General features: G+C 40.5%; 1 protein-coding gene across 1 annotated transcript; it reads left to right on the plus strand.

Annotated features, from left to right (window-relative positions):
- Positions 1–5,925: 5,925 nt before the first annotated feature.
- pak4.S (p21 protein (Cdc42/Rac)-activated kinase 4 S homeolog) lies at positions 5,926–24,592 on the plus strand. The gene is made up of 9 exons (XM_018233365.2): positions 5,926–6,081; positions 14,840–15,057; positions 15,356–15,997; positions 17,745–18,161; positions 19,304–19,437; positions 21,314–21,440; positions 22,211–22,336; positions 22,423–22,557; positions 24,177–24,592. The coding sequence occupies exons 2-9, from the start codon at positions 14,854–14,856 to the stop codon at positions 24,330–24,332; spliced, it is 1,941 nt and encodes a 646-aa protein (XP_018088854.1). The 5' UTR covers positions 5,926–6,081; positions 14,840–14,853; the 3' UTR covers positions 24,333–24,592.
- The last annotated feature ends 711 nt before the right edge of the window (positions 24,593–25,303 follow it).

A 25,303-nucleotide genomic window follows, 5' to 3' on the forward strand; every position in this document is an offset into this window, starting at 1 on the left:
CACTGATTAAATACATTTCAGTAAGCATGTTCAATACTTGTTCTCTAAATCATTCCACTTTACTAGACATATTACTTATTTGTTTTGAGTTCTTTGTATGTTTGGATTACTTGGGTTGTTACTGACATCTGGTGAAAATTTAATGTCAATAGCCCTATTAGAAAAACGTTGACGTGTTCAATACTTATTTTCCCTGCTGCATATGCTATATATAACACTGACTGGAACAAATCTTAAAATGCTTCTAAATAGGACTTACGCATGAGTCTTGGCAGACGCATGTCCCAATCAGAGGTCCAGCAGCCCTATGCGTATTGGTTTTTCTGCTCTTAGAAGACTATAACTCCAACCAAAATTTTTCGAACCATCCTTTTAAATTGACGGTCTCCGCTGGAACACTCATCCCTAAATTAAGAACAAGAATTCATGGGGATTAAGGACCTTTTATGGATGATCACATAAAACAAATTTAAAGGGGTTGTTCACCTTCAAACACTTTTTTCAGTTCAGTTGGTTTCAGATACTCCAGAGATGCTGTTGAGAAATGTATCAACTAAATGTTGCAAAATTGTAACAGCGCAGAATCTGCACCTGAACTACATACAGGCAAAACATTAGTACCTTGAGTTTGGCCACTGATTTTTAGCCTGAGTAAGCAACTAAAGTGGTATCTTAAGAAAAGCTGTAAATGTTCAGCGGGTCCGGGTTGCAGATAAGGTACTTGCGGGTTGGGTTGGGTAGCGGGTCCAAGCAGGTAAGAATGCGGGTTGCGGATCGGGTACGGGTACCTCACAAGTCCCTGTTTTGTGATGTGTTTTCCATGGTGATCTTGTATTACCTGTTGAAACCATAAGATGGCAGCTATGTTAAACAATTTTAAAGCATGGTTTTTTACTGTTGTGTTTTTTAATATATATTAGAGGTAAGAACTGCCTGGTGCCTGTTTTTTTTTCTGCTCCATATTTTTACTGCTTGGCCAAATACACTTTGTGTGTAAGCATAATGCCTATGATATGTTCAGTAGGATACAAAGTTTTGGAACTTATTGTAAAGTAAGAAGTACAATACTGAAGTCTAACAGTATGGGAGGAAGTCAGTACAACAATTGGCTCTCACTCTGGGGTGTAATAAAAGTGAATTTTCATAGCACTGGCATCCACTCTCTTGCTTTAAAATTGCACAGAATATTCACATTATGTGAGTGGGTTGCAACGTACATCCTTACACAATAAAAATTGTGGTGAACAGAAACTTTGGTGCTATTGTAAGAGCGCAGCCACAGTATGATTACTTTTTTCAATTTCAAGGAAAGTCAGTGGCTGCAAGTGCACAATGCCAGTGTAATAAAAAAACAAGTCAGCCTTATGAACAACTGTGCTGCAAATGCCAGTAAGCTGGCGTTAATGGGCCTGTCAGGCATCACCATATATGATCTGAATGTATCACATGATATTGTTAAAGGTGTATATTATACTGAATTAAATAAACATATCAAACTTCCTCTGTTACCCCCACTTTCAACATTTGTAACAAGAACTTTTGTCCAGTCCATCCCATTACATTTTTATAGACACTGACCAAACATGCATATTTATTATCAAAGAGACCCGAGAAGACCTACATTTCCATACAGACACAACCTATCTTTCACCAGGTGCTGACCAAAAATCGTTAGCCAATCCTACACAGGGAACTATACTTTTTAAGATTTCATCCAGGGTGAAGAAATAGAAGAAAGGATTGCTGCCTCAAATTTTCAGTTGTGAGCAATTCAAGTGGTAAGTGCTAAAATACATATCACACAAAACACACATAGTAACTTGTATCTCATTTACCAAAGGAGAGGCAACAGGCAAATTGCCATGTATTGATTGTAAATTAGCATGAAATCTGTAAGCATACTAACTTGTAAAAGATTTACCTCAACAACCCACAACTTAAGGTGGCCATACACAGGCCGATAAAAGCTGCCGACAGACCGTGTCGGCATCTTATTGGCCCGTGTATGGGGCCCCCCGACAGGCTTCACCGATCGAGATCTGGCCGAAAGTTGGCCAGATCTCGATCGGATGGCACGAAAAATCCCGTCGGATCGCGGCTTCATCTATTCGTTGATGCTGTCCCACAATCCGACAGCCCGTTACTATTCGTTAGGATCCGACCGTTGGGCCCTTCGGGCGACTTTGGAAAATGAATCGCCGCGTGTGATTAGCACAGACGATTTTTCATTTTAGCCAGGCGCAGAGCGAGGGGAGGCATTCGGGGAAGATTGGTCGTGGAAAGTCGCGGCGATTAGTCGACAGGCGACTAAATCTCCCCAAATCGCCCAGTGTGTCCCAGCCCTAAAGGTTTCAGATCGCTGGCAGAGATTCCAGAACTGGCCAGCACCTACAGAACTAAAGTGTTTGGTTCAAAACTGGAAAGGTGGCTGCTGTAATTGTGACTAATGAGCAGTTGAAACATTGAGAGGATCCTTAGAATAAGTCTTGGTGAGAAACAAAAGCTCATGTCAAATATTTTGCATACAAATAAATATTAAGGGGCTAAAGTAGAAGGAAATGTAAATACACTACATACATAGTTTAAATAATGTGTGCTACAATAGTCCTAATCTAAAGTAAGGGACCAATATGATGCTTTGAATTAAGTTTCCTGCCAGTTTCTTTACATTAGAAAAAAAAGTGTCTAGTTTCTCTTACAAGGTAGATTAATAGACCGCTGAATGAAACATACAGGTGTGTATAGCAGTATTCTGTCCTTCCCTCAGCTGGATTGTCTTTTTTTTTTTTTTTATTGGAGGGCACTGTGAAGTCCTGATTGCTATTTGTTGGCTGATTGTAGTGTGAGGCAGCCATTCCTCTTGACATAATGCTGTTGTCTAAGTATTTTTCTCTACTGCTTGTTGCTGTCTCTTCGGGATAAAGTGCCTTTTTGGATAAGGTTTAAGCCTAACAGGTTCTTCTTTCCTACACAGGTAACCCTGTGTAAACAGTGTAATTTAGAAACAAAAACCACATCATAAACAATTATGACAAAATCCCTTTAATTGCTGCTTTTGGCAGGTAGTACATACTCTCGAATGCTTCTTGGGTGATAATAAATGAATGATTATACTAAGGATATCTTACTGTATTTGCTTGATCTTCCTTTGCAGGCCTCTCTCTCTCTTCTGGTTTCTTCTCTACTATATTAGTTTCTGTAAATTGTTGAAGTTTTTTAGTTTCTATGGTGATCATTGTTTAAAAAAAACTTTTTTGTGTGCAAAATGCACAGTTATTAGCCAGCAACATAATCTATATTAACAAATAAAATAGTATTATCAATAGTAGAAGAATGTTAGTTTACTTTAATATAAATGGTGAGTTTCACTCCACCTAGTCCAGAGAGCAAATTTGCTCTCAAATCTTATGAATAGAGAAGAATTACCTAAAAGAGTTTTGGTATCCAATACTAAATCAGTCACAGGAGACAACAAACACTAGTAGGCCAGTCATTTTGGTGAGCTCTGTTAACAATACTTGATCATCCATTGCCAGGGTTGGTTCATATTTTAGTTGCCTGGAGCAGAAAAGTACAAATACAGATTTGAATGTTATTTTCTGTGAGCCTTTTGTATTATGGGATAGGTAATTACAGAAGACCAGGTTAACAGATACCCCTTCCCTAAACCTCTCCCTCCCACTGATTACTTAATCTATAAATTAAAAAAAAAAAAAAACGGGGCTTGGTGTTAAAACCACTGCTACTACTTGGTAACCAGGGCCGCCATCAGGGGGGCACAGGGGGTAATCTTGTACCAGGCCCTGGCCGAAAGGGCTATGCTGCACTTTTGGAAATAGAGAGCCCCCTTTGATGTGCCAAATCCGTGACGCCTCTTATGAAGTGCTGAAGCTGCGAAAGTCACAAAGTCACGAAAAGAGCCGAACTTAAAAAAGACCCGAAGTCATGAAAAGAGACAAACTTGAAGTCCCGAAGCCGCAAAAAGACCCAAAGTCACGAAAGGAGCCGAAGTTCTGAAGCCATGAGTTCAGTTCCACTGAACAGCAGTGTGTTTTTTATTTTTTTAAACCCCTAGCCACCGATGTATTATTTTAATACTCTTTAGCCCCCCGGCCACTAATGATTTTTTTAGAAAATATTCTCTGGGGCCCCAATGTTTTTTTTTAACTTGTAAGGGGGCGCCAACATTTATTGTAACTTATGGGGGGCCCTGACCACCAATGATTTTTTTTTTTTTTTTTTTTAAAAACTTTTATGGGGGGCACCAATGTTTTTTTTTTTTTTAGAAGCTATTCTGCTTTCACAGACGCCTTCTCCGAAAAAGCACTATGACTGCGGTATTGATTTGATCCCTGGGTCCAATCCTCCTAGGATCCAAGTATGTGACCGGTTGAAGCTGTAGAGACTTTTGAACTACTGAAAGAGGCATTAACCTCTGCACCTGTACTTTGCCATCCGGATTTCACTGGGCAGTTTTGTCGCAACAACATTATGTTACTTGCAAGGTTCATCCTCTGATATCCATGCTGAATAGCCTAGACTTCCTGAATAAGCCTAGGGGTTACTGTACCTCGTAGTCTAGAGGTGCATCATTCTGTTCACAGGGACACACGCAGGATCTGGGTTAGCACATCTTGCGCACTAGGGTTTTTGTAGTTGTGCCCACACGATAACGTTGCTACATCATGATGTGATCTTGCACGGAGCAAAATTCCAATATTTAAAGGGGCTACCACCTGGAATTGTTGCCCAATGCATATGCAGTTTGATTATAGCTCCTGGGTGCGATTTTTGTGGTTTGACCTGTGTCGGTTTTCGACTTTGATACTTAGTGCCTGTCCTAACCTTGTAGCCTGTTCTGACTCAATTTTTGATTCTGATTTTGTACTTCGCTGCTCTCACGGTATTGACCTCGGCCTGACTCCTATGTTCTGAATGATCCCCGTTCATCTGTTTTAGCTCCCATTCCCTTGCATGCCCAGCACCTGAGCCCTGTTCTGTCTCTGTAAAGACATGTTGGCATCTGAGTAGCTGAGGGCTCCTCCAGAGAAGAAAGGCAGCTGTTATAGGCAAAAGGGCAAGCTGCGACCAGAACCTTGGTTCTTGTTCTGGGTGCTTGTGTGACATTAGTACTTAATAGTTAGGATTTGGATTTATTATTGTAATGACCAGTTCGTTTTCTGCTGTACAGGGTGGTGTACATAAGTAGTGCTATATAAACAAAAATATACACACATCCAGTACTGCTTTAGAAAAATAAAACTAAATGTTTCCTCAAAATCTGAAGTCCTTAAAGGAACAGTAACACCAAATGATAAAAGAGTATCAAAGTAATTAAAATATAATGTGCTACTGCCCTACACTGGTAAACGTTGTGTGTTTGCTTTATAGAGACTGCTATAATTTATATAAATCAGCTGCTGGGGGCAGCTGGGAAACTGACAATATGTCTAGCCCCATGTCAGATTTTAAAATTGAACATAAAAAAATCTGTTTGCGCTTTAGAAAAATGGATTTCAGTGCAGAATTCTGCTGGAGCAGCACTATTAACTGATGTGGTTTTTTTAAAAAAAAAAACATGTTTTCCCTTTAAATTGCAGGTGCAAACATGTGCCTCCACCCCTGCTCTGGGAAGGAAAGTACAAGGTTTGATTTCTAACAAGACTGAGGTTGGCGTTTTATGCTGTTACAACCCAGCTAATAGGCCAACATAAAGCCTGACTACATTTCCGCAATTCTTTCCCCTTCAAAGTCCCCGTTCCTACGAACCAGGATCTCCCTGACACTTTACACATAATATCGCTTCCTCCTAACCACCGCCTTTTTCAGGAAATTAACCCAGGCAATTTACAAATTCTTTTCCAGCCAATAACAGCCCGACACTCTCATGACTGACAGCGCTAACCATCGTCCTATTGCTTAGGGCTTACACGCTGCCAGCTCTCCGGACCAATGGGATGGCGGCATTTCGCGTTGCCTAGCAGCGGTTGCTTAGGGATCTTAGAGCTCCCGGATGTTGGAAATTATCGGACAATATGGCGGCAGCGAATAGAGGAACGTAAGAGGACGTCAGGGGTACAGGTATTCTGACTTTCTTTGTGTTGGTGTAGCTGGAGAATTGCTTGCGAAGTATCTGTGGAACGAAACCCTCTAATAGCCAAATAAAGCACGTACCAGTTATTACATTGAAGAGAAGTTGCCTATGTATTAACGGGACGTTCCCCTGAGTTCTGCACCGAAGTGTAATTGCCGTATACTGAGCTCTGACCTGCGGTCTGTCAATCCAATGACATTCGTTTACTAATATGATCAAAACAACAGTATTTTAAAGGAGAACTGAACCCTAAAAATGAATGTGGCTAAAAATGCTATATATTTTATATAGTGAACTTATTGCACGAGGCTAAAGTTTCAGCTTGTCAATAGCAGCAATGATCCAGGACTTCAAACTTGTCACAGGGGGTCACCATCTTGGAAAGTGTCTGTGACACTCACATGCTCAGTGGGCTCTGAGCAGCTGTTGAGAAGCTAAGCTTAGGGCTCGTCACTAATTATCCAGCAGAAAATTAGGTTGGTCTTTAATCAGGGGCGATCCGCCAATGAGGCGAGCTGAGGCGCTCGCCTCAGGCGGCATCGCCAGCTAGGTTTCCAGGGGCGGCAAAAAGCCGCTCCTGGTGCCTTTAAGAGCCGAATTTCCGGTTTTTGAACCGGAAATTCGGCTTTACTAGGGCGAGAGAGCGCAATTGCGCTCTCCGCACTAGCGTGAATCGGGCTGGGGGGGCGGCATTACTGGAGCCGCCTCAGGCGGCAATGGATACAGAAACGGCGCTGTCTGTAATATAAGCTGATGCTACAGGGCTGATGCTAATTGCACTGGTTTCTGAGCTGCCATGTAGTAATTATCTGTATTACTAATCAATAGATGTGGAGTTACTGGGGCATCCTTAGAGACACATATCTTTACTGTTAAAGGGCTGGGGTTGCTTTGGGTTGGACAGAAGTCCAAAAACACCATGTACAGCATTTTCTAGCTACTTTTTTAGATAAGATTTAGTTCTCTTTTAAAGGACCAGTAACATCAAAAAATGTAATTGTTTTAAAGTAATAAAAATATAATGCAGTGTTGCCCTGCACTAGTAAAACTGCTGTATTTGCTTCAGAAACACTACTATTGTTTACATAAATAAGCTGCTCTATAGCCATGGGGGCAGCTATTCTAAGGAGAAAAGACTCAAGTTAAACAGCAGATAGCAGATAAACTCTGTAGAACATAATGGTGTTATCTGTTATCCATTATTCATCCCGTGGCATATAGCCGTTTTTCAATTTCCGCCATTGCTACTCAGCAGCTTGTTTATATAAACTATAGTAGAGTTTCTGAAGCAAACACACCAGTTTTACCAGTGCAGGGCAACACTAAATGATATTTTCATTACTTTAAAACACTTTCGGTTTTTGGTGTTACTGTTCCTTTAAGGCAATATGCAGTTGGTCTTTGTTTCCGTGTTTTTTTTAAGATTTACATTGTCTGATTATTTCTTTCTGAATTCTGATTATGTCTTAGCATAAACCTAGCAACAGTTTGAAAGTTAGATTAGAAGATGAAGAGATTAGCAATGAGAATGACAATTGAAACAACACAGACCATGTGATTTTTGGCTGACTGCTACAGCCAGAGGGATTTATGTTTAAAGGCTGACAGAATGGGAAGGCTAGTGAGTCAGAAACTTACAAAATTATGAAGACCAATTGACCAGTAACTTGCTCTGTAATATTCTAATAGGCGATTAAGCTAAGGAGAGATTAGTCGCCAAGTGACAAATTTTCTCTACTGTGGGTGACTAATCTCCCCAAAATGCCTTCCCGCTGGCAAGAATGGTAATCACCGGTGGCATGGCATATGAATTGCTTCTGTTTTCTGAAGTTGCCGCACAAGAAAACTTCGGGCGACTTCAGAAATTGAAGTGGCGCCCATCCCGCCAGCGATGCACATTCTTGCCGGCGGGAAGGCATTTTGGGGATATAAGTCAACCACAGTAGAAAAGATTTGTCACTTGGCGATTAATTTCCCCATGTACCACCACCCTAAAATGGCTGCCCCCATTACTACACAACATCTTATTTATATGAACTATAGTAGTGTCACAAACACAGTAGTGCAGGGCAACACTGTATTATATTTTTATTACTGAAACACTTTTATTTTTCGTTTTTTATGTTACTGTTCTTTTATATTCTAAATTTTCATTGAGCTGTAGAAGCGTGTAGGTGAATAATGGTGGAGAAATTGCATTACATAACTACATGAACTTGTTTTTATGCCATGGCTGGCAGCCAACTGTGCCGTCCTTTTTAGTACCTCGCCCCATTGCAGTTTGGGGCCCCCTGAAGTTTGGGCTTACTTTTTAGAATTTATTATGAGCCTATCTTGTTTGTGACACTAATGTGCACAGTAGTGTAGTTTGTTGAAGCTTCTAGTTTTGTTTGTTCATTATTTTCTCTCAGACTTCGAAAGGTTATTATTTAAGCACTAGTTTTACTGTTTTTTGACTTGTCCTCTGTCTAATTTGGCTTAGAATAAGAATTACTGAAATAAATGGATATGTTACATTGGTTAAAGTGTGTTTTATTTAAGTGTTTTTGGCCTTTAGATCATCTATGAAGTCTTTTGTTTTAGCACCCCCAGCCCATAACAAGATTAAAGTTGTTTAAAAAAACGGCAATTTCATCTTAAGGATCAGTATTAAGAACAGATTGTTTACTTTGCTTTTTGTAAGTTGTCATTATCATGGTGTAAGTTTTATAACGGGAAAACATGGATGTAAAACAAACTCACTTTTTCAATTCCTAGAAGATGTAGGAAGCCTCCGATGATTTGGGAGTACTAAGTGTGCAAGGGAATGTGTTGGTGCATTCTCTGGAGCAGCTGCTGTGGAGACATGTGAGAGATCACAGGCTGTGGTGATGGTGATGGGGGATGGATGCTGGATGCTTTCCAGGTTTCATTCCTGAGATTTCATTCAGAAGACTCTGCTTGTGTTGATACATTGGCTTGAATGCCCTTAGCTTTTATCTTCTATCTGTCTACTCTTAGTGGCAGAATTATCAAAGGTCGAGGTGAAGTTTCGAAGTGAAAAACGTTGAATTTCGAGCTATTTTTTGTGTACTTTCGACTAGGGAATAGTCATACTTCGATTCGAATTTGAAATTCGAAGGTCGAAATCTCATACAACCTGTATGGAGGCAATTGGGAGAGTTTGGGAGATCGAAGGTCGAAGTTAAAAAAAACTTTGATTCGAAATAAGATCGTACAATTCGAAGTAGGCCAAATTTGGCCCACTTTCGATGGTCTTTTTGAATTCGAAGTCCAAAGTTTTTTTTAACTTCGACCTTCGATAAATATGCCCCTTAGGGTCAGGGCACACCTTTTCTTCGGGGCAACTAATCTCCCCGTACTGCCTCCCCTGCATTCCCCCCCGGCTAAAATGAAAATTGCCGGTCGGATGGCACTAGGAGCGATTCGTTTTTCCGAGGTCGCTAGAAGTGGAAACTGACCCTTAAAAGAGAACTGTTTTGAACTTCTGTCCAGCCCAAAAGCGACTAATCACCCCAAACTGCCTTCCTGCTGGATAAAATGTAAATAGCCGGCGGGATGGCACTTAAGGGCTGAGACATACGAGAAGATTCGGGGAAATTGGTCGCCCCTCAACAAATAGCCTCTTCTTCGGGCGATTAATCTCCCCGAACTGCCTCCCCGCCGGCTAGAATCTAAATCTCCGACGGGATGGCACTCGGAGTGCTACATTTGCCGAAGTCGCCCGAAGTTGCCTTGTGAGGAAACTTTGGGTGACTTTGGAAAACTAATCGCATGAGTGCCATCCGGCCGTCGATTTACATTTTAGCCGGCGGGAAGACGGGGAGGCATTTCGGGAGGTTAGTCCCCCCGAAGAAGATGAGATTTGTCGCCGGGCGACTAATCTCCCCAAATCTGCCTGTGTGCCCTGCCGTTACACTAGGGCAACTAAATTATCCCTTTAAATCTCTACTGTGTAAAGCTGGCCATAGATGTTGAGATTTTTAAAAGATCCGATCCTCATCGTGAGACCATGATTATCTCGGAACGATCATACGAATTGTCCATCAACTAAAAAGACCAATTTGCCAGGAAAACAAAGGGGAGCTGCCTGCTTGGCCCTGCAAACATAGATAGATTGCATTGGGACCGATAAAGATTTTTTAACCTGGCCGATCAATTTCCTGACAGATGTCGGCCGAAAAATCGTAAGATGTTCGAATCCTACTAACCACACTATAATTTCGAAGGATTGGTCGGAATTTGCTAAAATCGGTCGTACGGCAAGAGAAATCTTTGAGTCTATGGGGACCTTAAGCTGATTTGATCTAATGGGATATATATGATGCATTTGCTACTATTTTTTACCCCATATTTTTTATAGATTGTTAGGGTCTGTCTGCGGCAGCAACATTATTACTCCTTTGTCTCAAATACATTTTTTATTTGTGCATATTTTATTTTCCCTTTATGTACAGCACTGCATATACAGTTTGCACCATATTAATCACTATATACATATATGCTTTATCTTTTCTACATATTTCATACTCCTTTACTTGTGGTATGTTCCTTTACAAGTGACCAAGATATTGTCCCCTTTCATTTATTAATTATAACAAAATTAAGATCACCTACATCAAAACTGTGTTTCTATTTTTCTGTGAAAGGCTTACTAATCATGTGCAAGAACTATCTTTACTATACCAATAAACTAAGATAGCTACTCTTTATACAATGAAAAATGTGAGTGCCCCGGCGGGATGGCATTCGGAGCGATTCGTTTTCCGAAGTCGCTCAAAGTTTCATCGTGAGGCAACTTTGGGTGACTTTGGAAAACTAAGCGATTTACATTATAGCAGGCTATACCAGGCAGCTGTTATTTTGGTTAGGGAGCTGCTATCTAGTTCCCTTCCTATTGTTCTGTTGGGGGGGGGGAGAGGAAGGGACGGGATATCAGTCCAACTTGCAGTACAGCAGTAAAGATTGACTGAAGTTTATCAGAGCACAAGTCACATGACTGGGGCAGCTGGAAAAATGACAATATGTCTAGACCCATGTCAGATTTCAAAATTTTTTTGAATTTTTTTTTTCCATGACAGTATCCCTTAAAATATTATCCAGAATGTGGCAGTCATAGCAAGAGCTATTTACAACCTGCATATAATTTTTTTTAGCAAGAGATCATAGACCGTAATGTTCATTTACCAGTATGGTTGTGACTTTTCACCATTACAGTAAGTATATTGTCAGTTTCCCAGCTGCCCCCAGTCATGTGACTTGTGTTATGATAAACTTCAGTCACTCTTTACTGCTGTATTGCAAGTTGGAGTGATATCACCCCCTCCCCCCAGCAGCCTAACAACAGAACAATGGGAAGGTAACCAGATCCCAAACATAAGGTAGCAGCTGCCTGGTAGATCTAAGAACAACACTCAATAGTAAAATCCAGGTCTCACTGCGACACATTCAGTTACATTGAGTAGGAGAAACAACAGCCTGTCAGAAAGCAGTTCCATCCTAAAGTGCTGGCTCTTTCTGAAAGCACATGACCAGGCAAAATGACCTGAGATGCACCTACACACCAATATTACAACTAAAAAAATACACTTGTTGGTTCAAGAATGAAATGTATATCGTAGAGTGAATTATTTGTAGTGTAAACAGTGTAATTTAGAAATAAAAACTACATTCTAAAAATCATGACAACCTTGATTGAAAACTTGAAAATTCGAAATTCGAATTTTCACTTAGACCCTTGATAAATCTGCCCCTTAGGGGCAGATTTATTAATGGTCCAATTTCGAGTTCACTAGAGTCATTTAAACTTGCATCAACCCCCATGAACTCGAATTGAACCAATTGCAATTTATTATAAAAAGCTAATTTTTCAAACTCGAGTGAATAGGATCGACGCGCAAATTCGAATCGTATTTGAATCAAATTCAATTAAAGTTTTTAAAAGCTGAGTCCTGTTTTTCAGAAAGTAACAGAGCATGTTTGGGAGCATTTTCCTACATGTATTCTTAGTATATGTAAGTTTTTGTCTTTACAGCATTCTTTGTAGAATTGAATAAATGTGTATAGAAGCTATCCTGTTCCCACATCTGTAGATTTAATATGGCAATGGGAATAAGGAAGAGGGGGTGTGTATTCCTGTATCTCAGATGAACTGAGCTGGATATTTGCAGCCTTTGTAGATGATCCAAAGCTTTCAGCCTAACATTCCCTGTCCTGCAAATTCCTTTACTATCTGCTGCATCTGCACTAACCAGTCTGCTGTCTGTACATTCTTACTCATCTAAGTACTCCCTGCTCTGCCTTTCTCTCTCTACTTGGCTTCTCTCCTGTACAATGATTTGTTTTCCTGCGTCCTTGTGCATTTTCTTTACACCGCTATCCTTCCCCTCCATTTTTCCAATGTCATGAAACTGGCTGGGGCAGTGTGAGAAAGCATATACCGTATATACTCGAGTATAAGCCGTCCCAAGTATAAGCCGAGGTACCTAATTTTACCTCCAAAAACTTGGAAAGCTTATTGACTCGAGTATAAGCCTAGGGTGAGAAATGCAGCAGCTTCTGGTAAGTTTCAATCAAAAAATTGAGGGTTTCTGCTCCCATTGGAGGTGCCGGCGTCTCGTTTTTGGATGCCGGCGACCATTCTTGGACGCCGGCGAATATTCTTGGAGACTATTCTTGTATGCCGGCGACTATTCTTGGACGCCAGCGACTATTCTTGGACGCCAGCGACTATTCTTAGGCTCCGGCGACCGTTTTTGCGCTTGACCCGAGTATAAGCCGAGGTGGAGTTTTTTAGCATATTTTGGGGGCTGAAAAACTCGGCTTATACTCGAGTATATACGGTAGGTCCTACATAGCAGAAACAGAAAGTCTTCCATTGTGTGTTCACATCAGTCTGATACTTTCCTGCCTTTTTCTTTCTGATTATTTATTATTTGTGCCCCTGAGGAAGACCACTATGTTCGAAGCGCGTTGGGGTCACCAATTATTTTTGTAATATTAGTAACCCCCCCTTTTTTTAAAGTAATAAACATTTTTCTATTTTTGTAAACGGAGTGTGCAATCCGTTTCTTGGGTTTTTGTATGTTTGCTTTGGAGACCCACATGGGGAGCCTCCTATGGATTAGCACCTTGTAATTAACTTTAAGGGTGTGCGCCCTCTTACTTGATGTTCTCACATCAGTCTGATACTACCTACCAATTAGAAAGGGGATAAGGAGATTTCCCCATTGAAATCTTTCTTATATTCTGGGTCATATAATCGGTCTCTATGATGTCTGGAATAATAGAAGATAAGGGTGAGTTTCGCTATATATAACATAGGGTTCGTGATTCTGCTTTTTTCAGCAGGATGCGGATTCGGCCGAACCGAATCCAAATCCTAATTTGCATATGTAAATTAGGGGCGGGTTGGGATATCATGTGGCTTTTCGTCATAAAAGAAGAATTTTCCCCACTTTTTCCTTTCCTGCCCCTAATTTGCATATACAAATTAGGATTCGGGTTCGGTGTTTCACCAAGGATTCGGGGATTCGGTGATTCGGTGCATCCCTATATATAAAACGAATCGTTTTCTATCCATACCATCACCAGTGCAAGGAAAGTAACGGTTTTTGTGCCTTCTTAGGGCTCACTAACAGTCACAACATTATGCTCAGAAATACATTTTTTGTTTAGTTTGAATATTCAGATTCCCACATTTACTTTATTTAATAGCATACTCCTGACCCTTTTAACCCAACAATTTGGATATAGAACAAAATCACATCCACAGTTTCGTCATATGTTTGTTCCGTAACCCTTGTTTGTTATAAATGAATGGAAATTGCTGGCACTATATTAATCGATGATGCTGAAACAAGTCTAGTGCCTTCATCTCAGGCCTGGCCTGTCCATCACTCTGTATGACATTAGTCATTTAGATTAATCTGGCCCCTAAACACGTGAAAGAGCGGATAATTGGCCCTTGGCATGGAAAACCTTGGAAAGCTCTGACTGATTTCTTTGTGGTTGAACTTTCCCTGCTGTTCTTGTGCACATGACTGTGACACTTCAAATATCAAATCTCAATTTTATTCCAGGTTTTCAGGATCCTTTTCTGTGTGTCTCTTTTCTTTAATTTCTAATAATAGTGTTGTTTTCATGTCTCTTTTATTTCTGATTGAAACTCAACTAAGTTATACTGGAAAGCGGTTGCATCTACTACACTTTCATAAGGTCATTTGTCTGTTCATCTTTCATTAAATTGCTACACTCAAGTCACAATTTCTTAACAGTTTGTATTTCAACAATCCGTTTGGGGGGGGACCGCTTTGGTTTGTCTTCAATCTAGGAACTGATTTTATTTTTGTTTTACCATGAAGTGGATAGGCACATAAACGTTGTTTTGTGGAAGTATAAATATTGATATCTGGCATATTGAAAATATTGGGAATTGGGTCGTTTTGTTATGCTTTATGTTTTAACTCTTGGTTTCTGGTTAAGCGCCTTACATTTTTTGATATTTTTGTAATTTTGTGCTTCTTCTTCTCTTCGTTGGGATCAATAACTGTAATATTTTGTCTATTGAAATGATTGGGTTATAGTATTTTGTCTATTGCAATGATTGGGTTATCATTATCATTGGGTTTCATTTTTTTCTGCGTTTTCCCCTTTATTACTTCATGTTGCTGTTGTTCTGTTTAATTGCCTTGTTTGTGCACCTTTTTTGGTTAAATGCATTTTCATAAAATCTGCCTCTTATAGGTCCATTAGCTACCATGTTTGCTAAGAAGAAGAAGCGGATTGAGATCTCTGCTCCATCAAATTTTGAACACCGGGTGCATACTGGCTTTGATCAGCAGGAACAGAAGTTCACGGGTCTTCCTCGACAGTGGCAAAGCTTAATTGAGGAGTCTGCCAAGAGACCCAAGCCCCTGGTTGACCCCTCCTATATCACAACAATTAAGCATGTCCCTCAAAAGGTAATTTCCCATATGAATCAGATATTTTGTTTTCTTAGACAAAGCCACTTATAAAGATTTCCATCGATCTCTGTCATACTTGATAAACCGGACTATCTCTCAGCACACACAGATATAGAAGAAACTGGTGATCGTTAAAAGGTTCTCAGGAAACTTTTGTGTTTGTGTGTTTGTTTTGGCATAGTGAGAGTGCGTTCATGCTCTGTATGTATTGAAGGGTAAAGTTTGTATTGTCTTGCTAAATGTGAGCTTCAGTGTAAAGCTGATCATAACTGAGAATTATAAATGTATTCCTTAGACTATTGTACGTGGGAACAAGTTGTCGCTGGATGGGTCCTTGGCATGGCTCCTTGATGAGTTTGATGCCATGTCAGTTTGCCGGTCGAACTCTCTGCGTAGAGAAAGTCCCCCATGTCAACCCAGAGAGAACCGGTTTCACCAGGAAAATGGTATGAGTGAAGTCCGTGTAAGGCAGCAAAGGGAAGATGGACAGAGAAACAGAGCAGAGCATCAGAGAAGAGAGAAACAAAGAGAAGAACACATGGCGGCCCCCCGGCAACCACAAGGACAAGAGCCAAGCAACAAGCACCGACCACCACCACCAGACTATCGTAAAGATATACCTGAGAAAAGAGGCACCCGATCACATGAAAACAGTGATGGGAGACGAGAATACCCTGGAAATGATCGTGGCTATAGTGATCCTGCAGAACAAGTGGTGAAGAGGGAAAAGGCAGAAGAAAAGAGACCAAAGTCTTCATACACTAGTGGAGTGGGCAGCCCACAGTCTCCCAGGGACAAGAGGCCACTCTCTGGGCCCAATATCCACACTCATGGTAGTTCTTCTACAGATGGAGTAGTAAAGCAAACGCAGACAGGAAGGCCATTCAATACCTACCCACGTGCTGAAACTGACCCCAGCAGAGGGGCTGCTCACCAGGTAATAGAAAGTGAACAAGATTGAAAACTTTTTATTTACAGGTTTTTCTTAACAAAAGCGTATAATCATTGTGGTCCCAATGTTTTAGGCATCCCTTTCCCATTGATTATAATTGCTTACCATAGACTCTAGGACAGTTGTTCTGTTAGCTGAAAACTGCACTGGCCTGGGGTGCTAATGTAGGAGTCCCATATTGCCTTCTTCTTTTGTCCCCCACTAATACTTTGCAGCCAAGGGCACTGTGCGCATGCAGGGAAAAGTTGAAACAAAAAGCTGTCTGATATGTACAGTAAAGAGAGAGGGATATCCGGCACTCAGAAGAATTCACAGGGCCAAAAGTACAAATTAAAAAAATAAGTCTTTATTGATCATAATTAAAAGTATAAATACATCTCCATAGGCCCTACGCATTTCGTACCTTATACTTTTGGCCCTGTGGATTCCTGTGAGTACAGGATAGCCCTTTCTCTTTGCTGTTTTGCTGCTCCCTGAAGCTGGGGGTCTGGGGCTGGTGCACCAGGACCACACGATCGACTTGGTGAGCTATTTACTTTGTAATGCTGAAGCACCACTCAATTTGTCCTTTTTTGCTGTACTGCCCATGTTCAGCTGGCCTAGCACTGTACAGGGATTCCCAAAGTGTAAGAAGGGGGAGACATGGCACCCTACAGTAGTACCCCGAGCTGATGCAGTTTTTAGCAAACAGGATCATCAACACTATGGTATCAGGTAAGCGATTATAATCACTGCAGGGTTCCTAACAAATTTACCCCCACCCCCTTCCCTTTTAAAAAGAAACCCATCCACGTAGTAAAGCTCTATGTATGGGATAAGATGTAGTCACCAGTTCATAAATGGTTCTGTTTTTTTCAGGATAAGCTGGGCTTTCTAAATCTGCCTACATGTTTGTGTAATTCCACTTTTGTAACAAGATAAAAGGGTCTGAATTCAAGAAATGCTATTTTGCACAATATAGGGATTTGTATAAGAAATATGTTTTATTATCTTAGGTCAAGTGTCTAATTGCTGCTAAAACAACATTTCCTTTAGATAATTTATTCACTCAAATTGCTAATATTGCCTCATTCATTAAGCTAAAACTAGTAAAATGTGTTTTACTTGCTTTATTAATGAGGCTTTACACCTATAGGGTTAGACACAAACTTGTGCCCTGACTATAAAATGCTAATCCCTATTAATATGATAATAATTCCCCAATGAGGCACCTACAAGAAGTGTGAAATGTAGATTGGCTGAACAAAAAGCAGAGCAGATGATTTTAGAATTGATCTGACACATGGAGAAGACGAGTACTGAGCTTTACTCCATTTTTAAAATGTTGGGAGAAAATGTCGTTTAAAATGTTGTTTTTGCACCATTTTTATGTTGTTTGAAAGACATTCATAAAAGTGTCTGTAAACTGTCTTTCTTTCACTAAAACATGAAAAGTGTCGGAATTTAGGCGGATTTCTGTTTGTGACTATGCAGAAAGTGCTTTACTCCAGTTTACCACCACTTTTACTCAAAAAATGGGCTATCTCTGCTTTTGTAAATTCCCCCCATAGAATTTAATGAATAGAGAAAAGTACAGAGTTAAAGTCCACGAATTGTATGATGTTACAGTGAGTGCATCATATTCCTTTATTTATTACAGGCATAGAAACAAGGTTTCGGAAAGGCCCCCAATGACTGCCGACTGTAGAATACATTTAATATCCTTACTGAATTTTTACTGATTGCTGTTTAGGTGTCTGATTCCCGTTCTACTGTTCCACTTGACTCCAAAAGCACTGCCAGCAAAGGCTCTTCCCGTCCTCAGCAAGGACAAGTTAAGCCCAAGCTTCCAGAAAAGCCTCATCCTACTTTGCTTGCTCCACACAGCTCAGATCCCCAGCTTGCCCATTCTGTTCAGACCCAGCATCCTTCCCAGCCTCGTTCTCCACAGAGGGAGCCACAGCGAGTGTCCCACGAGCAGTTTCGGGCAGCCCTGCAAATGGTTGTGAATCCTGGGGATCCAAGGACATACCTAGATAACTTTATTAAAATTGGAGAGGGCTCAACAGGAATTGTTTGTATTGCTACCATAAAGAGCAGTGGAAAACTTGTTGCTGTAAAAAAAATGGACCTTCGAAAACAACAGAGGCGGGAACTGCTCTTCAATGAGGTGAGATATGCATTAATTAAAGGTATTCTGTCCTGATTTTTATGATGTCGTTTTTATTTCTAAATTCCACAGTTTACACTAATAATTCACTCTACAATATAAAATTTAATTCCTGAACCAGCAAGTGCATTTTTTTTAGTTGTAATATTGGATTGTAGGAAGCCATCTCAGGTCATTTTGCCTGTTCTTGTTCTTTCATAAAGAGCCAGCACTTTAGGATGGAACTGCTTTCTGGGAGGCTGTTGTTTCTCCTACTCAATGTAACTGAATGTGTCACAGTGGGACCTGTATTTTACTATTGAGTGTTGTTCTTAGATCTACCAGGCAGCTGTTATCTTGTGTAAAGCTCCCCATAGACGCGACGATTCTTCTTGCCGAACGACCGATTTTAGGGAAGCCCGACCAATCCTTCGAAATTATCGTGCGATTAGCGGTATTCGAACGATCGTACATCTTACGATTTTTCGGCCGACATCTGTCGGGAAATTGATCGGCCAGGTCAAAAAATCTTTGTCGGTCCCAGTGCAATCTCTCTATGTTTGCACGGCCAAGCAGGCAGCTCCCCTTTGTTTTCCTGGTAAATTGGTCTTTTTAGTTGATGGTAAATTCGTACGATCGTACGATCGTTCTGAGAAGATCGTGGTCTCACGACCAGGATCTGATCTTTTAAAAATCTCAACATCTATGGCCAGCTTTAGGGAGCTGCTATCTGGTTACCTTCCCATTGTTCTGTTGTTAGGCTGCTGGGGTCGGGGGGGGGGAGGAGGAAGGGAGCTGATATCACTCCAACTTGCAATACAGCAGTAAAGAGTGACTGAAGTTTATCAGAGCACATGACTGGGGGCAGCTGGGAAGCTGACACTATGTGTAGCCCCATGTCAGATTTCAAAATTAAATATAAAAAAATGTTTGCTCTTTTGAGAAATGTATTTCAGTGCAGAAGTCTGCAGCACTATTAACTGATGCGTTTTGAAAAAAATGTTTTTTCCCTTGACAGTATCCCTTTAAACTGAAAAAATATTTCCATTTCTGAACACAAAAAAATCATGCTTTAGAAATCCGAGTGCCATCTTTTGCTGTGTTCAAATTCAGCGTGCTTTGTAGTTTCTTCTAAATTGTCGACTTCATGTTTTCTCCTGCAGGTTGTTATAATGAGGGATTACCAACACGAGAATGTGGTTGAGATGTACAACAGTTACCTTGTGGGCGATGAGCTATGGGTCATTATGGAGTTCCTGGAAGGAGGCGCCCTTACTGACATTGTAACACACACCAGGTAAATAGGACAGTGTATAAAAACATGCTGGGTGTTGGGGCATATGCATAGGATGCTCTGTGCACAAACGGCTTTCATTTCTTTCCACTCTCAGCACAGTAAACCCTTAATTAGGTATCTGCACATCTGTACCTCTTTTGGTACACTCGCATCACACTTGTGATATGCAAAATTTGCAGCTTCTCAAGGATATAAATAACACAGGTTGTAAAACATTAGTTGATGTGGCATAAGCACCATGCAACAGTCCTATCCTAAGGGTAAGGCCAGACGAGGAGATTCGGGGAGATTTTGTCGCCTGGCGACTTATCGCCACGTCTATCTCCCCGAACTGCCTCAGCGTTTTTTCCCCATAGGCTACAGTTGCCTTTGGGCGACTATTGAAAACGCATCGGCGCGTGTGCATTAGCGCAGGCGATTTTGCGCTGTAGCCTATGGGGAAAAAACGCTGAGGCAGTTCAGGGAGATAGTCGTGCAAAAGACGTGGCGATAAGTCGCCAGGCGACAAAATCTCCCCGAATCTCCTCGTCTGGCCTTACCCTAAAAGTTACATTTTATATCTATGTACAGAGCCTCAATTAAAGCAATCATTTTGCACTCTAATGTCTGCTCTTTAATAGAGAGTGATTTTTAAAGTAGCCCTTGTAACTGAATATGTCGCAGTGGGACCTGGATCTTACTATTGAGTGCTGTTCTTAGTAGGAATGAACCAAATCCACTGTTTTGGATTCGGCCGAACCCTCGAATCCTTTGCGAAAGATTCAGACGAATACGATCCACATATGCAAATTAAGGATGGAAAGGGGAAAACATTTTTTACTTCCATGCTTTGTGACAAAAAGTCACACAATTTCCCTCCCCGTTCCTAATTTGCAAATGCAAATTAGGTTTCTTTTCCCGCCGGGCAAAAGGATTCGGCCGAATCCTGCTGAAAAAGCCAGAATCCTGGCCGAATCCCGAACCGAATCCTGCATTTGGTGCATCCCTAGTTTTTAGATCTACCAGGCAGCTGTTATCTTGTGTTAGGGAGCTGCTATCTGGTTAATTTCCCATTGTTCTGTTGTTAGGCTGCTGGGGGGGAAGGGAGGGGTGATATCACTCCAACTTGCAGTACAGCAGTAAAGAGCGACTGAAGTTTATCAGAGCACAAGACACATGACTGGGGGCAGCTGGGAAACGGACAAAATGTCTAGTCCCATGTCAGATTTCAAAATTAAAGATATAAAAATCTGTTTGCTCTTTTGAAAAACATATTTCAGTGCAGAATTCTTCTGGAGCAGCACTATTAACTGACGTGTTTTGAAGGAAAAAAAACATTTTTTTCCCATGATAAGATTATGGTGCTACATCAGGAAATTGCACACCATTATTTGTGACACTTCTATTTGCCTTTATTAAAGGACCAGTAACATAAAAAAATTTCTTTTTAACGAAAATAAAACACCAAGACAGTTTTAACTTTTAAATCACATAGCAACAGGGAGACGATCCATTGTGCGGCGCTCAATTTCTCCTCCCTGCCTATAGGAGATAGCCAGGGAGGAGAAATCGAGCACTGCACGATGGATTGTCGCCCTGTTGCCTTTTGTGTAGAGGAGCTCATGCAGAGAATCGGTAAGTAATTCTTAGTAATAAAAATAGTTAAAACGGTCTTGGTGTTTTATTTTCGTTAAAAAGAAACAATTTTTTTGTTATGTAACTGGTCCTTTAATGTTGATGAACCAAATACCACCTCATATACAGTTTATTTTTTTAAACTGTGAAAAATAATTGAATAATAAAATTTGAATAATTTGAATAATGGAGTGTTTTAATTACTGATTTAAAATAAGTTTCAGCGACTCCTCATATCTAAAATGACGTTGTCTTTCTCTAGGATGAACGAAGAACAGATTGCTGCTGTATGTGTGTCTGTGCTCAAAGCTTTGTCTGTACTTCATGCTCAAGGGGTCATTCACCGAGATATTAAGAGCGATTCCATACTGCTGACAAATGACGGACGGGTAAAGTGCTGCTTAGTATCTTGCACTGCAAGTGCTTTTTAGGGGCAGATTTATCATGGGTCGAGGTGAATTTTCGAATGAAAAAAATTCGAATTTCGAGCTATTTTTGTTTTCGATCAAATTAAAATCGTTCGATCGATCGTAGAAATCGATTTTCAAAAAAAACCAAAACTATCACTTCTAAAAACTTAGCCAAAACTGCCTATGAGTTGTAGGAGGTCCTCATAGGCTAAAATAGCAATTCGGCAGGTTTAAAGTAGCTTAGTGTCAAATTCAAAGTTTTTTAAAGGGATAGTACTTCGATTTTCGAATGGTCGAATATTCAAAGTATTTTCGAGTCGAATTTGGCCTATTCGATGGTCGAAGTACCCAAAAATTACTTTGAAATGCGAAGTTTTTAAATTTGAAAATTCATGTCAACCCTTAGTAAATGTGCCCCCTAATGTTTTACTTCCTTGTTTTGAGACGAAAAGTCACGTGATTTCCCTTCCCACACCTAATTTACATATGCAAATTCGGATTCGGTTCAGCCAAATCCTGCTGAAAAAGGCCGAATCCCGAAATGAATCCTGGAATCCTGGAATAGGTGCATCCCTAATTATGACACTCCTGTGGTTTTGCGCAAACGAATGTGTTTTTTTTATTCCTGAATTGCTACCACAATAAAAATGTTTCATTCATAGTGGTTTTCATATTTACTCCTGCAAATTACCTCTGTATTGTTGTTCTCTCACTCATATTCACATTTGAAATCTCCCACTGTTTAATAGGTGAAACTTTCAGATTTTGGATTCTGTGCCCAAGTTAATAAGGAGGTGCCTCGTCGCAAATCCTTAGTTGGCACGCCTTACTGGATGGCTCCAGAACTAATATCACGGTTGCCATATGGACCAGAGGTAAAGTGCTAAGTGTTGTGAGGCAGAGGTAAACTCTGATTGCATCCTTACCTGTGCTGAACCTTCTATTTTGTCCTCGCTTTCAGGTGGATATTTGGTCTCTTGGGATAATGATGATCGAGATGGTGGATGGAGAGCCTCCTTATTTTAATGAGCCCCCACTAAAGGCAATGAAAATGATTCGTGACAATCTTCCTCCCAAGCTTAAAAATGCACAGAAGGTAAACCATTTTACATTTTAAAATGCTAGACATATTGTCAATTTCCCAGCTGCCCCAAGTCATGTGACTTGTGCTCTGATACACTTCAGTCACTCTTTACTGCTGTACTGCAAGTGGAGTGATATCACCCCCATCCCTTTCCCCCCCCCCAGCAGCCAAACAAAAGAACAATGGGAAGGTAACCAGATAACAGCTTCCTAACACAAGATAACAGCTGCCTGGTAGATCTAAGAACAACACTCAATAGTAAAAACCCATGTCTCACTGAGACACATTCAGTTACATTGAGAAGGAAAAACAGCAGCCTGCCAGAAAGCATTTCTCTCCTAAAGTGCAGGCACAAGTCACATGACCAGGGGCAGCTGGGAAATTGACAAAATGTCTAACCCCATGTCAGATTTCAAAATTGAATATAACAAAATCTGTTTGCTCTTTTGAGAAATGGATTTCACTGCAGAATTCTGCTGGAGTAGCACTATTCTATTAACTGATGCGTTTTGAAAAAAAACATGTTTTCCGATGACAGGATCCCTTTAATGTAACTGAATCAGTCTCATTGGGACTTGGCTTTTACTATTAAGTGCTGTTCTTAGATCCTCCAGGGAGCTGTTATCTTGTTTTAGGGAGCTGTTATCTCTTTACCTTCCCATTGTTCTGTTGTTAGGCTGCTAGGTAGGAAGGGGAGGGGGTGCTATGACTCCAACTTGCAGTACAGCAGTAAAGAGTGACTGAAGTTTATCAGAGCACAGGTCACATGACTGGGGCAGCTGGGAAACTGACAATATATCTAGCCCCATGTCAGATATAAAAATTAAATATGAAAGAATCTGCTCTTTTAAGAAATGGATTTCAGTGCAGAGTTCTGTTGGAGCAGCACTATTAACTGACAGTATCCCTTCAAAGGGGTCCTCCACCCAAAATACATTTTTTTGTATAATGAAAGATTCTTGAAATTACCCCCTATTCGCTTTGTATGAGGGATGCACCAAATCCAGGATTCAGTTCGGGATTTGGCCAGGATTCGGCCTTTTTCAGCAAGATTCGATTTGGCAGAATCCTTGTGTCTTGCCGAACCAAATCCTAATTTGCGTATGCAAATTAGGGGCAAGGGGTGAACTCATGTGTCATTTCGTCACAAAATAAGGAAGTAAAATTTATCCCCCCCTTTTTTCCTTCGTGCCCCTCATTTGCATATGCAAATTAGGATTCAGTTCGGTATTCGGCCAAATCTTTCACAAAGGATTCGGGGATTCGGCCGAATCCCAAATAGTGGATTTGGTGCATTCCTACTTTGTATGGGAATCACCTACAATTTGTCAGTATAGCCAAGCGATGAGATATCTTTGTGCATTGTACTCTTTACTCTAAGGCTAATGCCAAACATTTGAACATTTTCTCACTGAAAAAACCTTCTAGCCAGGCACTCTAATTTGGCAGAATACTGCCATTAAAAGCTTGGATGTAGAAGAGCCCCAAACGGAATCCAGGAGATACAGCACATTACTAAATATTACACAGACTGATCATTTTGTTAGGTAAAATGAACCGTTTTTGCAAATATGTGGTGTGTTGCCTATTTTTGTCAATTTGCTATTAAATCATTACATTTATCTTTGTAGGTATCTCCATTACTAAAGGGATTTTTGGATCGGCTTCTCGTCAGAGATCCCAGCCAAAGAGCATCAGCTAATGAGCTTCTTAAGCACCCCTTTTTGGGTAAAGCTGGACCACCATCTTCTATTGTCCCACTAATGAGACAAAATCGTTTGAGTTGAAGAGAAGACTTTCAACCCACTGAGCATCACCAAAGATGGAGCAGAATGGTGGAGGAGAACATCAATTTGGCAAACGCAATCACTTTATTTCAGTGTTGTATATACTACTGAACATTCCTCTTCCAACATCTCCTCTCATTCTTCTTCGCTCATGGAACATAGTGAAGGAATATGTTAATCAGGTAATTTATTGTTATGACCCGTGGACATCTGACCATGTTGCTAAAACTATGAAATAGAGGTTAAATAAGAGAAACATAGAGTTTCGAATCAGACTGGATCTCTTATAGCACTTGGACAGACACACATGCCCAGTATTTATCTGGGTCTAGACACTGGTAAATTCATTGAACTTTGGACAGGGTGCAACTGGAATTTTTCCCTTGGAGGACAGAAATAATGTTTGACATATTGAGTAGAACATCTCACTGTATTAATAGGAGCTTTATTTGAGCTTGCTCTGTTCATTATTTCATCTTGCCAATGTGATTTTAGCACAACCAATGGGATTGCACTGCATTGACAGGGGTTGCCTAAAGGTTCTGTACAGCCAACAGCTTCAATTGTCTGGATCTCGATCTCTCTCTCTCGGTCTGTGACTAAATAGATCAACCACCATATATGATATTTATATCTCTGTGCTTTATGTGTCTCTATCACTAGTTACTTTCCTGGACCGTAGGTGGTATTCCCCTCAATGGCACTCGATTCCAAGAATGTAGATTATTATATTATCTTGGTCTTCCAAAATGACAGATTACATATTTCTGCCCTTTGCTTTCACTGCCGCTGTAATTTCTCTTTAGCACGGTCTTTTTCTTAGATAACACTAATCTGATCCAATCCACATGATAAAAGTGCTACTTCCACTACGGAACATAACATTACCATGGAGATTTCCTATTACTTGGGATTAAGCTGTAGAGACTACACAGACTACTGTAGAGACTACACAGACTATAAATGGTTAT

The sequence above is a fragment of the Xenopus laevis genome, chromosome 8S (genome assembly GCF_017654675.1).
Source record: "Xenopus laevis strain J_2021 chromosome 8S, Xenopus_laevis_v10.1, whole genome shotgun sequence".
NCBI classification, from domain to species: Eukaryota; Metazoa; Chordata; class Amphibia; order Anura; family Pipidae; genus Xenopus; species Xenopus laevis.